General features: G+C 42.9%; 1 protein-coding gene across 1 annotated transcript in view; it reads right to left on the bottom strand.

Moving 5' to 3' along the window:
- Positions 1 to 9,987: 9,987 nt before the first annotated feature.
- The window catches only part of LOC102965272 (zinc finger protein 33B-like), a 33,342-nt gene continuing 27,741 nt past the window's right edge, over positions 9,988 to 15,588 (bottom strand). The window contains 3 exon segments of the mRNA XM_042959801.1: positions 9,988 to 10,493; positions 10,495 to 11,882; positions 11,885 to 12,562. Of these exon segments, the coding sequence (XP_042815735.1) occupies positions 10,380 to 10,493; positions 10,495 to 11,882; positions 11,885 to 12,562 (2,180 nt within the window). The 3' untranslated portion in view covers positions 9,988 to 10,379.

The following is a 15,588-nucleotide window of genomic DNA, read 5'->3' as shown; positions in this document are numbered from 1 at the left end:
TATCCGAAATGAATGCTAAGTACCTAAACATACACCTCTTTCATTAATTCTATATCACTGATGAATTGGCTCTCCTAGAGGTTGCTTCTTTTGCAGAATACACCTGCAGAATTTCTCCAGGGACAGTTTGAATTCCATTTATATTGTGTAAGGGTTAAATTGTACTGTAGGGCTAAGGCTTAGCTTAAAAGATGACAACTTTGTTCTAGCACTGCAGGTCAAAAGATAACAGCCTTGCTTTTAACTCTTGTAAATCATACTTCATACTCTTGTGAATCAGGCTTTACCAATGAAGGAAACAAAAGCTCAAAAAAGAGCGTCAGAGACGAGGACAAGGAGATCCACTGGTTGCAACTTAGCAGCAGAAAGTCTAAAATAATCACCTCATTCGATAACTGTTTCTAACTCATCTGGGAACTGTTTCTCTGTTCTGTTCCCAGATAATGATAAAACGATGTGATCGGGTTTAAAAACTCTGTACCCCGGCCGTTCGAGGCCACACTCTTATCAAGAGTGTTGGTCCCGATCGGTCAGCCTTGCCTCTCATTGTAATAAACTTTGTTGCAACTGTCATTGGTGCCCGTAGCATTCTGTTTCAGGAGTCGTGTGGATGCAACCATTCTAATATCGACAGTACCATCCCTCTCTTATTTCGTTCTTCGCCCTTTCAGACATCATTGATGAGAAAGCATACTCAATTCAGCATTATGAGTGGTCAAGAATCACCATTCGTATCACCAACATTGTTAGGGGAATATGATTTGAAACAAAATCTTCTCCAAACCTATAAACTTAAACACTCAGGGAGAACACAAAGAAAACAATTTTAAAATTCAGTGCCAGGATACATATCAGATACAATCCAAAGACAAAGAAAGCTCACCCTTCTTTATAGCCAAGCAGATACAACCCATCACATAAATGTTGCAAAGATAAAAAATAACTAGTCTCAAGCAGGAGGATTTCACACCATCATTTTGTGACACATTCTTTCCCCTAAATTTAACTGGTAATTAGAATGACCACCTGTGTTAGTTTATTGGTGTTACAACAAGTTAAAAAACAAGATTCTCATATCCTTATGACAGTAAGTAGTTTTGCAACATGGATCAAGACCCCCACTACCAAAGTTTAGGCTTCTACACTCTCATAGAATATGGGATACAGAACTGCCAGCTCCCTCAAAGTTTACTTCCCAAACAGATGGTTCTGAGGTCCTTGGGAAAGATATTCTAAGTGTAAAACTGTCAAAGACATTTAACAAGATTTATTGTTTATTCTCAATGGTGCAGAGAAAAAATTTACAACTTGAAAAAAGAAAATAATCTACAAGGAGGGATGTCTCTTCATTTTTAGCAGAATATTAAGCCTCTTGTTTTGAATTTGTAAATGCCTTTACACACTCTTACCACTTAGTTAATATGGTACTGAAGGTCCTAGAAAGGACAATTAGGCAATAAAAATGGAAGAAAAGGCATCCAGATTGGAAATAAAGTGCTAAAACTCTTTCTCCCTGCAGATGACATGAGCTTCTATATAGAATATTCTTACGATCCAGACAACAAACATCAGAATAAACCATTGCAACACGTTTGTAAGACACAAGACCAATATATTAATAGCAAATGAATTTGTATACACTAGCACTAAGCAATCCACAAACAAACAAAATGTTCTTAGAAGTGAATGTAACAGGGGCACCAGGGTGGCTCAGTTAATTGAGCATCCAACTATGGCTCAGGTCATGATCTACAAATGTGCCCACATTCAAAAGGAGGGGACACAGGGGCACCTGAGGGGCTCACTCAGTTGAATGTCTGACTCCTGGCTTTGGCTTAGTCATGATCTCACCGTTCTTTGGCTTAGATCATGATCTCATGGTTCAAGAGTTTGAGACCCACTTCAGGCTCTGGACTGCTGACACAGAACCTGTTTGGCATTCTCTATCACCCACATCATCTGTCCCTACCCTAGCTTCTCTCTCTCTCCTTGAAAAATAAATATACTAAAAAAAAAAAAAAAAAAAAAAAAAAAGGGACACATACCTTCCCTCTCAATGAGATAAGGGTCAAAAGATTTGCAAATATGTTTTGAAACCTTTACACTTAGGGGACCACTTAATAGTGCCTTCTTTCATCTCCCCAACGGAAGATGCAGGGGAGCTGGGAGGTTAAAAACATCTCAAACTTCCTGAGGTTTTATTAACTGCAAATGTATGAGCACTACTGCAAGAATTGTGAGCATTTGTCTAAGTTCAGCACTGAGCAGGCACTTTAAATAGCGACACTTGCACAGGCGTACTCGCATCCCACCTGCGAGAGGTGGTCTATTAAACAAAACGCCGGCGGCTTACAGGGGAAGCAACGTTCTACGAACGCCTTTTTCAAGAGCCCAGGATTGTGCATACTGAGAAGTGACAGGAGTGCCTTGGTCACTATCAGTAACGTCTGGAACTAGGAAGGGAACGGGAATATCCTGGTCGGCTCCTGTATCATAGCCATAGGACCTGGAGAAACATCTGTTACCGTGATTTACATTCAGGCTGTACTGTGAGGCAAGACATTTCCAGAATTCCTTACCCCACGGTGGGGCACCTCTTGGGTTAATGGCCCAAGAGTACGTAAAATTTGCAGATGGGGCCACTTGTTGGCCAGAGGCGCCAGTCTTAAGAGGACTACTTGACGTATGGCCACTTATGCAGACTCTTGGGTCCTTCCCTTCATCAGGGACATCCTGGATAAGGGATGAAAGCCAGCAACATTCCCCCGAGCTCCATCACGTGTCAGGATGATGATGGCATCTGTGAAGTCTACGAACTGCTACTGCTGCTCATTCAGTTCATTCCAAGGGGCTGTCCCCATAACGGGGTCCATGAGAAGGGAGACATCTTCCAGCATCACAGCTGGGCTGAAGCAGAAGAGCACAGCCCCCTTGCAGCTGGGATACTCCAGAGACCCCACGTTTGGCTCCATCATGCAGCAAGGAAGCGTCAGTAACCATGCTTGCAAGGTACTGCTTCCAATGACTACTACTGTTGTTGCCAAGCTACAACAGGCAGTTGGGTATGGAGGGTCCCAGGCTCAGGGAGCCTCTTTGTGCTGGGGCACCAAGTATATGACCAACAACTGATGCTCCAATGGGGATTACTGCAAGGCTGAAGAAGGTACTTTCTTGCATCAGAAGCCACTGGGCAACCTATGGCCACCCTGGGGAGGCGGGGGTCTACAAACTCCAGGAGGAATGGGGGGATACTGGCAAAGTTTCTGCAGTGAAGAAAGGCACTCACAGGAGTGCCTGTTGACTTCAATGTGGATTGATTCTAGAGCCTGTTTTTGGAGGGGGTCCTATACAAGTTGGGCCAATTGATGGTGAAGCCATCAATAAAATTGAGCAAACTGTGTAAGTGGGGAATATGTCGCTTGCAGAACCCAAGAAGAAAAGACACATTTGTATTAACATTCTGTGTGCTAAGAACACACAAGACAAAGAACAGTCAGTAGCAGTTTCATCACAGTGGCAGGGATGCAACAGTCCAAGGTTTACAAGTAATTTTCAGGGAATTTACCTGAGGTGGATCTTTGCAGTATGTATGGGAAAATGAATTATCACAACTTTTGTATGTGAACGCCTAATACATGGGTGAAGGATCTCCTTGGAGGATGAGGTCATCAATATATCAAACCTGGGTTCCTGAAGAAATCTGGGTGCAATTAAGGTATTGCCTGCAAAGACAATGTGCAATGGCAAAAAGTTGTTGGGATATCCCATTGGCAGCCTGCTGAAGGTGTACCAGGACCCTTTGGAGGCGAGGGCAAACTGTGGCTGAGGCTGCTGAAAACAGCACTGGGGAGAATGTACTGGCAAAACCCATAGTAACAAAATACGGACTGGTTGCTGCTTAGACGAAGGCAGTTATTTCAGGAACAGTGGTGTTGAGTCCTGGACAACTGGCCACAGCATTGAGGATGCGGTGACCCATTGTGACATGCCAACACTATTTCCAAGTTTAAGAACACAGTAAACTGGAGTACTAAATGGAGAAGCAGCAGTGATAATCACTTCGTCTCTGAACAGGTGGTTACCATGCTTTCAACCGGGACATACAGTACACGGGGGTCCCCTTCTGACAACCCAAATTCTACGTGCCAAAAGTTCATATTCACTCGACTGGAACCCACCATGGGAATGGGCTATAATTAAGTCAATGGGTGCTGTGACCACGGAGAACTCAGGCAATAGTTCTTGGATTAGGAGAAAACATACCTACTCAACCGAATGTCTCAGGTTGTTCATACTGGCAAAAAAAAAAACAAAAAACAAAAAAAAAAAAAAAAAAAAAAAACACAGCCCGGGTGGCTTACAAACAACACAAATTTATTCTCACAGTTCTGGAGGCCCTCAAGTCCAAGACAGATGAAGGGGCCAGCGGTATCAGCACGTGGGGAGGGCCTGCCTCCTGGTTCGCAGATAGCTGTCCTTTTGCTCTGTCGTCACTTGTGCAAAAGCCAAAGGCGTTCGCTCAACACTTTTGAGGGCTTTACTCCCATTCATGAGAGCTCTACCCCCAGAACCTCATCACATCCCAAAGGCCCCACCTCCAGAGACCATCACACTGAGGACTGCAGTTCAACATATAAGTTCTGAGGAAACAGTCACCCGCACTCCATTTTGTAGTCAGTAACTCCTCTAAGATTTTAGGGAATGATATGATCAAATTTAGCCGAAGGCCCAAATACAGCTGTAATTCAAGCCTTGTGTAAGGTCATGACAATTTGTCAACGGTGCGTTTCAGCAGATATTTAAGTCATTTCACAAACGATCTAGCGAAGGTACAAAAGCCAGTTAGTGCCCTTGATCTTCTGTTGCGTAAGTTATCTTCGTATAGTTTGGACTCCCAGCTGGGGCAATCTGTGCACCTTCATTTCTGTCATTTCCTTGTTTCCTTTTCCTGTACCTAAGTTCCTCCCACCCCTCATTCTTTCTTGCCAATTCTTTCCTTTTTGTTGTCACTCAATATACGTCAGGGGGGTTTCTATTGACTCTGATCGCACGTACAAGTTGCCTTCTCCAGAGAGCCTCCGGGGAGGATCTACGGGCTCAAGAGCCCACTCTATGGCAACGGCTACATTGCTTCATACGGATTAAGGATCCTGGGCTTACGCTGCATTCCAATGGTCCCCTTTGCTGTGGCACAGGGTGACTGCTTTCCCCTCTGAGCAGGAGGATGAGAACTTTTCTCAACAGAGGCAGCAGAGCACAGCTGCAAGGAGCAAGCGTGGCCCATAACCCGGCGGTTGACCGAATGTCTTCTGTAGGGCTGCCTTTTTACAACAGTGCAGGTTTCTTCTCTCTCATTTCTCTCTCTACAAATTCCCTCACAGTATTTTGGGAAGTGACAGCGTTCAGTTTTTGTCGCCATCCTGACACCTGTGGCGGGGGCCTGGGTGGTTACAAGGGAAAGGACTACAGCCCGGCAGTCCACCTCATAGGCAGCTGCCGCTTACCGAAGGGAATGCCAGTCAATCTCTCTGGGGTCACGGTTCACAAACAATAAGGTCATTCTGTCATGGCAAGGGTCAAGGCCATCAAGCCCCAGGACTCCAAGGGTAGTCCTTTGGTGAACTGAAAAAACCCCAGCGCCTCGCAAACCCCAGGTTCACTGGCTGAGGGTTCTGCATTAGCGCAGTTGAGGTCCTTCCTCTGGCCATTTGGAAGACGTCCCCTTTTGTTTCTCATCAGCCTCTGGGCCACAGGACACCACAGGTGTGCACCTCGGCACCCTCGGGCGTGAGGCGTGTGTGCAATGGCAGCAGGGGAAGGGGCAGCAAGAGATGGGGACGGCCGCTGCCCGCACGTGAACAACAGCTCATCACACACCGAGGGCCGTGCACGCTTCATGCTCCCGGGGCCAGGGCAGCCCAGCTTTCCAAACTTTCACCAAGGGCCATCTGCATGCCCTCCCCGCTGGGGCACAATGACAAAAACTGGTAAGCGTGGCTACCCTCAACAGCCGGGAACGGCCAACACACGGTACACAGTAACCGGAGAGTGCCAGCCAGACCCTCGACCCTGGGTACCTGGGGCTCAAATGCTCACCAGTTAAAGTGCGGTGTCGTCACTGCCTCTACAGGCGGAGCGTCTCACGACACCAGCCAAACTGACTGAACCCGGAGCCCAGGCACCTGGGGTACAGCCAATTAACAATTCTTAGGGCCAAGAGCTTGTTGCCAGGGGAGGGAACAGTGACACCCAAAGCAGGCAGCACAGTCCACAGCAAGAGGCTGTCTGCAGCAACCGGTAGCTCGGTCCCAGGTGGCCTTTGTCCTATCTCAGAACTCGTTAGTCAACAACAATCACTTAATGACAACTGGGTGAACTAGGTCTTATGTGGTGACCCGGGTCTTAGATGGACCATCCTCTTAGTGATGCCCACGGTGTTAACTGCCTCCTGCTCGGAGGGTTCACTCCATGTTGGTTTCAGATGTCAAGAGTCTAGGACACTGGGCCTTAACTTCAGACCACAGTTACTGTAATTAAAAATATTCTGAAGACTATAGACACAGCTCAAATGTTCATCAGTGGCCATTATATTTGTCGTGCAGGAACACGGGACCAACGGAAACTTAGTACAGAAACAAGATGTTATGAAGAGAGGTGAGAAATCTACGGCACTTGCAGAAAAGACAAGGAGGCTTACAACAACAGGAAGCTACAGCTGAAAATAGGCTTTAGTGATGGTCAGTATATGATTTCTGAGAATGCATTCTGCCTCCCACCATGGGAAAAGTGGTACTGAATACTGTGTTTCTAACTTCGTAATTATAGAAGAAACGCCCTCGCAGAATCCTCTATATTGCTATAGGCAGACAGGATGGTTCATTTCTTTCACACACTTTGCATTTTAGCGTAGTCGTAGAGTTACAGACACATGGAGCAGAAAGTCGAGTTCCTATGCACCCCTTCACTCCTCCCCCCTGCAGCCCCCCATCATGCATATCTTGCAGTAGTGTGGTCCGTTTGTTACAACTGATGCGTCAATGCCGATACAGGAGTACTACCTGAAGACCACAGTTTACATTAGGCCTTACCCCGTGTTACATTTTTGGGCACTGGCAAAGGATCCGCACGCCACGTACCGCTACAATATCCTACAGCATACTCCCACTGTCCTAAAAGCCCTCCATAATCCACCTATTCAGCCTTCCCTCCCTGCCTCAATCCTCTGGCGACCACCGATCCTTTTACTGTCTCCCCACGTGCCTTTCCAGAACGCACTACAACTGGCAATGTAAGGTGGAAAGCCTTTCCGATTGGCTTGTCTCATTCAACAATATGCACGTAAAGGCTCCTGCATGTCTCCTGTTACCGAACGGCTCCTTTCTTTGTACCACCCACCCAATCACCGTATCCTAACACCTGGCTCACTCGCGTCAGCGCGTCTTATTGTCGACTCCTGGAAATTTCCTACATGGGCAATCACGTTATGTGCGACTGTACACAGTTTTCTCTCCTCCTTCCCAATCCAAGTCTCTCTCCTTCTCTGGTCTTGCTCTGTCGGCGAGGACTTCCAGAAGGAGGGTGAAAGAGCAGGGACAGGGACCTCTTTGCTCTCCTCTTCTCACTGGGAAAGCATCTAGTGTCTCACCATGAAAGTACAACGTTAGCTGTAGGGCTGTTGGAGATGTTCTGTACCAAGTTAATGTTTCCCATACTCCCGGCCTGCTGAGATTTCTTATTGTGGATGTGGGTTAACGTTTTGTGAAAGGCTCTTCTGCACCTACTGATAAGATCATATGATTATTTCTTCTTTTGCCTCTTGATGCGACAGGTGACTACCCGACTATCAAATGTTGAACCAGCACAGCACCCCTGGAATAAATCCCACATGGTCATGGCACCTAATTATATATTGTGGGATTCAACTTGGTGACGATTTATTGAGGATCTCAGCATCTATGTTCCGAGACATACAGGCATCTAGCTTTCCTTTTCAGAATTTTTTTAAAGTAATCATACCCAACCTAGGGTTTGAACTCAGGACCCCGAGATTAAGAGTCGCGTGTTCTACTGACTCAGCCAGCCAGGCACCCCTGTTGCTTTCCTCTCCTATAATGTCTCTGTCTGGTTTTGCTACTATAATAAGCATCACAGAATGAGTTAGGAAGGATTTCTTCTACTCCTCCTTTTTGGAAGAGGTTGTAGAGAACTGGTGTCATTTCTTCCTTCCTTAAGTGTTTGCTAGAAGTCACCAGTGAACACATCTGGGCTTGAACTTTCTGATTTGGAAGATTAAGGATGAACTCAGTTTCTTTAATAGATATTTGCCTATACAAATTTATACTTCTGTGAGTTTAAGCAGATTGTGTCTCTCAAGGAATAGATCTAGGTTATGAAATTTGTGGGCAGAGTTGTCCGTAACATTACTATCCGTCTAATGTCCATGTAATCAATTGTTATGTCTGTCTTTCACTTCTGATATTGGTGAGTTGTATCTACTCTTTTTTTATTTTAAAAAAAAATTTTTTTAATGTTTTTATTTATTTTTGAGACAGAGAAAGGTAGAGCATGAGCAGGGGAGAGGCAGGGAGAGAGGGAGACACAGAATCAGAAGCAGGCTCCAGGCTCTGAGCTGTCAGCCCAGAGCCTGATGCGGGGCTCGAACTCACCGACTGTGAGATCATGACCTCAGCTGAAGCTGGACGCTCAACCGACTGAGCCACCCAGGCGCCCCTACTCTTTTTCGTAGTTAACTTTGCTGAAGGTTTATCAATTTTATTGACCTTTTCAAATAATTAACTTTTCATTTTATTGTTTTTGTCTTTTTAAAGATCTGATTTCTGCTCTAAAATTAGTATTTCTTTTGTTTTGCTCCTTTTCATTCAATTAACTCTTCTGTTTCTAGTTTCCTAAGGTGAACACTTAGAATATCTGTGCAATTTAAGATCATTAGTTTGTGTAACCTGATTTATGAAATCGGATAATGAAATGTAGTATACCACCTTTACACCTGTCGGTCCATAAAAGTCTCACTCTGACCTTACTCTGGCTCTTCTCCAGTCTCAACCCACCTTCTCATATGATCAAAAACCCATGACCCAGATATGTTTCTGGGTACACTGGACTTGTGATTTTACAGCCTAGTTTACAACCCTGAGTGACATATAGCCTGTCTGTGGCTTCTATTCTGAAGTCTGCCTTAGAGGGCAGTTACTTCCAGGGGTGTGTACAACTGAGGATGAGGGCTGGATAATTCACATATGTACACTCAAGGCACCCCACGGCTTGAAAGGGAAAAATGAGATTACGGACTAGATATCCCTCTGCACAGAACACATTTTATTTACCATTTTGTTATTTTGATTTATGTGTTTTAAGCGTTTACATATTAGCTTTGGGGGCCTCCTTTCCAGAGGTTCCTCCAGGCCCTGACATACCTGGGAGATGCTGAACTAGGAGTGTCTGGTTTCGATTCACAATCATATTAACTACCATTATGCATATGGAACACACAAAGTTTATAGAAGGCAGCATGTGTAGATACAGGAGTCCTGTAAACTTAAGGGATACTTCATGTAAGCATTTAACGCTGTTGCCCTAATATTTGAATTATATCTCCTTTTTAAAAACTTCATATTCTCATCCATTGCCAGGATTAAGATTGCAGAAACGGTATGGTTATTAACACCAGGGAACTTCTTGTGGTGAAATCCTGATTCCTTTGTAATCCTAATGCAACACAGGTTCCAGATTCCTTTTCGATTTTGTAGCCTGTATCGACAGGTACTCAAACCATAAGCGACAATATTTTGTAGAACTACACATACACAAAAGTGCACGTAAAAATGACTAAAGTGTGAATGACGTATGTGACTTAGCATTATGGTACCATCCCCATTTCTGCTAGAGAATATACCATACTTATGTAAGATAGCTTAAGAGGTAGCTCGAGAAAGGGCAAATGAGAATTCTCTGTATTACTGCAACTTCTTTTAAATTCATTGTTTCATTTTACTACTTTTTTTTGTTTGTACATTGCACAATATTCAACTATAAATTACAATTTCTCATGTTTCCTAAAGACAAATATGGCATCAAAACCAAACCACAAGTTCCAATGTTATATTACTTCTAAAGACAATCTTCAAGCTATACGTCTCAAATTGAAGATTTCTCCTTAATAGAAATTCTGACATAACCTAGTTTGTATTTTTGCCACGAAAGAAAAAAGAAAAAAAAAAAAACATTCACAAAAGCAAAATTCTGCAAGGTTTTATACCCACATTTGCTAGGGTACATTCAACGGAATATATTTAACAAGACTGTCCTATATGTTTTGCAGTCTGCTTCGGGGTAAAATAAGGCCAGTTTGTGGATGAAGGTTACTCAACATTCAGAACATCGACATTACTTCCTCCACAGCGTGCGTTCTCTGAAGCATAGCGGCTACTGAACCACAGCTCACCATTCCTAACACCCACTGCAATCATAAGGTTTTTCTCCTGTATGTGTTCTCTGATGTACAATGAGGTTTGACTTCTGAGAGAAGGTTTTTCCACATGTGTTACATTCATAGGGCTTCTCGCCTGTGTGTGACCTCTGATGCTTAGCAAGGTCTGATTTTCGGTAAAAAATTTTCCCACATTCATTACACTGACAAGATTTCTCCCCTGTGTGAGCCCTATAATGCACTGTGAGGGATGATTTGTGACTGAAGGACTTCCCACATTCGTTACATTCATAGGGTTTTTCCCCTGTGTGTTTTCTCTGATGTAAAGTAAGTCCTGACTTCACACAGAAAGACTTCCCACATTCACTACATTTATATGGCTTTTCTGCTCTATGAGTTCTCTGGTGCACAATTAGAGCGGATTTGTGACAGAAAGCCTTTCCACATTCATTACACTCATAGGGTTTCTCTCCTATGTGGATTCTCTGGTGCTGAGTGAGCTGAGACTTCTGGCAGAACGTTTTCCCACATACATTACATTCGTAGGGTTTCTCCCCTGTGTGTGTCCTATTGTGTTTAGTCAGGTACGATTTATTATAGAAGATTTTTCCACATTCGTGACATTCGAAGGGTTTCTCTCCTGTATGTGTCCTGTAATGTTGAGAGAGGGTAGACTTATGGCTGAAGAATTTCCCACATTCAGGACACACAAAGGGTTTCTCTCCTGTGTGAGTTCTCTGATGCACTGTGAGGTCAGACTTCAAGCAGAAGGTTTTTCCACATTCGTAACATTCATAAGGTTTCAACCCTGTATGAATTATCTGATGCCTGGTGAGAACTGACTTGTGGTAGAAAGTTTTCCCGCATGCATTACATTTGTAGGGCTTATCCCCTACGTGGGTTCTCTGATGTTGTGTAAGATGTGACTTCTGACAGAAAGATTTCCCACAGTCAGGACATTCAAATGGTTTCTCCCCTGTATGAGTTCTCTGATGCACTGTAAGGTGTGAATTCATACAGAAAGATTTCCCACATTCATAGCATTCATAGGGTTTCAACCCTGTGTGTGTTCTCTGGTGTTTGGTGAGGTCTGACTTCTGGTAAAAAGTTTTCCCACAGGCACTACATTGATAGGGTTTCTCCCCTGTGTGTGTTCTCTGGTGTAACGTGAGGGCTGACTTGTGGCTGAAGGCTTTACCACACTCGTTGCACACATAGGGCTTCTCCCCCGTGTGTGATCTCTGATGTTTCGTGAGATTTGACTTCTCCCAGAAAGTTTTTCCACATTCATTACACTGAAAGCGTTTCTCTCCCGTGTGTATCCTCTGATGTCGAGTGAGGTGGGACTTCTCCCAAAAGGCTTTTCCACATTCATTGCATTCAAAGTGTTTCTCTCCTTTATGATTTGTTTCAAGTTGTGGAAGGCACAAATCCCCCGGAAACGATCCCCACTCTCACTACACTCCGAGGGTTTCATACGTGCCCCATGAGGTTTCAAAAGGGTAGACTTCACACATAACGATTTCCCACAACCACGCAGTCCACAGTGATTCTCTTCGGAGGCATTCATGTGATGTAACAGGAAAGAGGAGTCAGGAAAGAAGGTTCTCCCATATTCAATACATTCAGAGTGATTCTCTTCAGTGATCTCTCTCTTGTACGTACTCAATGTTGCCTTTTCGGGGAAGGTTTCTTGATACATGTAATATTCAAAATTTTGCTCTACACTTTGAATCTTCTCACGATCAACAGGGTCCTCATCCTGACTGAAAGTTTCCCCATGTTTAAAAAATTCACTTTTCTCGCTAGTAGTTTTCTCATGTTTAATACTGAGTAGCAATTTTCCATAGGCACTAAATTCACCAGTCTTTTCTCCCAAACGTCTTTTCTTATTGATACACAATTCAGAAATACAGCTGAAACTCACTCCATATGAGTCACACTGACAGAGGCTTTCTCTGGAAGGAAACGAATTTGTGTCCAGGTTAAATGGTTTTCCTATTACATTACCTCGTTCCTTGGTCAGCGTTTTCTTCCTGATCAATGCAACTTCCCACATAGGTTTACGCTGGTTTTCTTGCCTCCTTCCTTTCTTGTGATCAGTTTCCCAGACTTCTAAAGATAGGAAAAATTAACCGTACACATAAATACTAACACATTTCTTCTGGAATCCAACATATATACAAATGCCCTATGTTTTAGCGGATTTTGATTTCTTGTCTAGTCTCCAAGGAAGAAAATAACTACAAGTACTTATTTTTTCGATTTCTTCTGTTAGACATGAAAATACAAAAATGGAAACAAGAAACAAAAGGCCTGGCATGGTGGAAGAAAGGAGAGGAAATTACTACAACCAGACATCTGCATTCTGACGTCTGAGGAGTAACGGCAGCTACTAAATTCGGAACGTCTCCATCTATCCTCCAAATACCTCTAAGGATCAACATAAGGAGAGCAAATCAAATGACCAATCGACAACCCGTGACTTCAGCATAACTGGGAAATACAAAAACTACTGATTTCAAACCACCACTGAGGAAATAAACATTTAATACAGAAGAAACTGATAAAAGAGCTCACATCTATAGAAAGAGCTTGAGCCCGTGGCAACTACACGTAGAGGAAGAGACAGAGAACTTAGAGATAATTAAAGTCCTTTGTTTTAAATACTTACTTATTTTTGAGAGAGAGACAGGGAAACAGAGTGTGAGCGAGGAAGGGACAGAGAGAGAGGGATACACAGAATCTGAAGCAGGCTCCAGGCTCCAAGCTCGTAGCACAGAGCATGACATGGGGCTCCAACTCACGAACCGTTAAGATCCTGACCTGAGCTGAAGTCAGACGCTCAACAGACTAAACCACCCAGCCGCCCCTAGAACGTACAGATAATTAAATGCAAATAAAATCACTCCCTCAAAGGAGAAGTCCCACCGTGAGAGGGAAAATATGGAGCAGACATCTTCGTTCTGACAGATGACAGCTCAGACCACCGAGAACTCCAACACAAGGGACTTGGAGTATTAATGGGAACTACGGAGGCAAGGGCTGATCGGGTGACGAATTCAATTGTCAAAAGGCCAGAGTGATCTTAGAATATGACTCAAATTGTAAGAACCTGGTTATGAGCTCAGCTGTCCCCCTCCCAAACTCGTATGCTGAAGCCCTAATCCCCCATGTCACTGCATCCGGAGACACAGCCTTTAAGGAGGCTAATTAAGGTTTGAATTACGTCATCAGGGTGTAGCACTTATCGGATAGGAATGACCTCCTGATCAGAAGCCGAAGAGATACCAGCACTTGCCTGCTCTCCCTGTGTGCACAGAAAAAAAGCCATGTGAGGAGAGAGCCACAAGCTGGAGAGAGAGGGCTCACCAGAAGGCACCCTGCAGGCACCTTCATCCTGCCTTACAACCTCCAGATGAGTAAAAAATAAATTTCTGCTACATAGGCCACCCACTCTGTGGTGTTTTGTCAGAGCGGGTCAGGACAACTCATAGGAAGCATGAAGAGAAAAGAGACTTGAATGAAATTTTAATAAACAGCATGGAAAAAAGACATGACAATAGAGCAGAAAAAAGAATGACAATAAAACCAAAGAAAGAAAACTGGATCACAGAGAAAGTTCTGGATAAAGCAGGTGATCTACAAAATAATAAAATACATGTTTTTAATTAAAATTATATGTGTGACTGTAGTCTCTAAAGAGAAAAAAAGAAAACAATGGAATAAATACAGTATTAAAAACCATTATCTAAGAAAATTGCCCAGAAATAAAAAGAGATCTTACCCGCATATTTTAAGGACCACCATGAACTTTCCTTTTCCGTCAGGAAAGCTGACCTGAAACAGTCCTTCCTAAGACATGCTTTAAGGAAACTGTAAACCTTAAAAGTGAAGAAGTCTCCTCTGGACAGAAAGATCAAGTCTCAATAAGCAAACAAACATGTAGATTGGGCAAGAGACTCTGTCACCAATAAACAAAGTGAGGTCAGTGCAGCAACCTTTTCAACAAATAACCAAGTAGACGTCAAGGGTTGTATATCCAGCCACGTGATCCTTTAAAAGTATCCAGGCTCTGGGAAGAGGTCATTCATATTAGAGATTCAAGAAATCAGGAAATAATGTAATCACGGAACCTTCTAGAAGAGGACAAACTTCAAGCAACCAGTATTTGATAGGAAACACTGGTAGAAAAGCTGAGCAGTGTAGGACTAAGACCAAAAGAAAATTGAGAACAAGAACATAAGAGTAATATATAAATGTTACATATTCCAGTGAAGCAGAAATAATGCAACTAAAAAGCCTACAGGAAACAGGAAAAAAAGGAAAAAAGAATAAGGTTAGAGAGAGCCATAGAATAGTCTAAAGAACGTCACTAAAAGCTGAAACACCAAATGAAAGGTTAAATAAGGAAATGAGCAACTAAGGCCAGTATAAAAGACACTACTGTAAAAGTTAACTACTAGAACAAAAACATCAATATTTCCTAATTGGCTGCCTCCAAACAAACAAACAAACAAACAAACAAAAAAACACATGTTCAAACAAAATGATTCTATAAAAATTATACACTCATGAAATGTAACAAAATGACAGATATGAGACCAAACAGGAATCACGTTAGTAAATGTGAATGGGCTTAACTCACCAATTAATAAAATGACTTTAAACTGAGTCACAAACAAATCCCAAATCTCTGCTGCAAAGTGAAAACACACTCACAGAAAATGACTCAAAAAGCTAAAAACAAAGGAATGGGCAATATTATTCCAGTAAAAGGGAAACAATAAGGAAACAGATACAATCTAGTTATCAGGAAGGACAAAAAGAAAAGAAAAACAAAACACTTTGCAAGGCTAACACCCACAACTCTGAATGTACAAATAAAAGTGAGGAGTACGGAAAGACCAAACAAAACTCAGAGAAGCAAAACTCAGAGAAGCAAGGAAAAAAATAAAACACACTGATACAAAAAAGAGTATTTCAAGAAAGATCAGAAAGTACAATGTCAGGGTATAGAAGAGGCAATGACAAACAATCAGGAAGACATGTATTATCACCCATATACAATTTTCTCATATGAAAACTTGTAATACAAAATACACTTACATCTCAAGGATGCACAAAACATTTAAAAATAA

The sequence above is a fragment of the Panthera tigris genome, chromosome D2 (assembly GCF_018350195.1).
Source record: "Panthera tigris isolate Pti1 chromosome D2, P.tigris_Pti1_mat1.1, whole genome shotgun sequence".
Classification (NCBI taxonomy): domain Eukaryota; kingdom Metazoa; phylum Chordata; class Mammalia; order Carnivora; family Felidae; genus Panthera; species Panthera tigris.
This window is presented reverse-complemented; position numbering and strand designations above follow the sequence as displayed.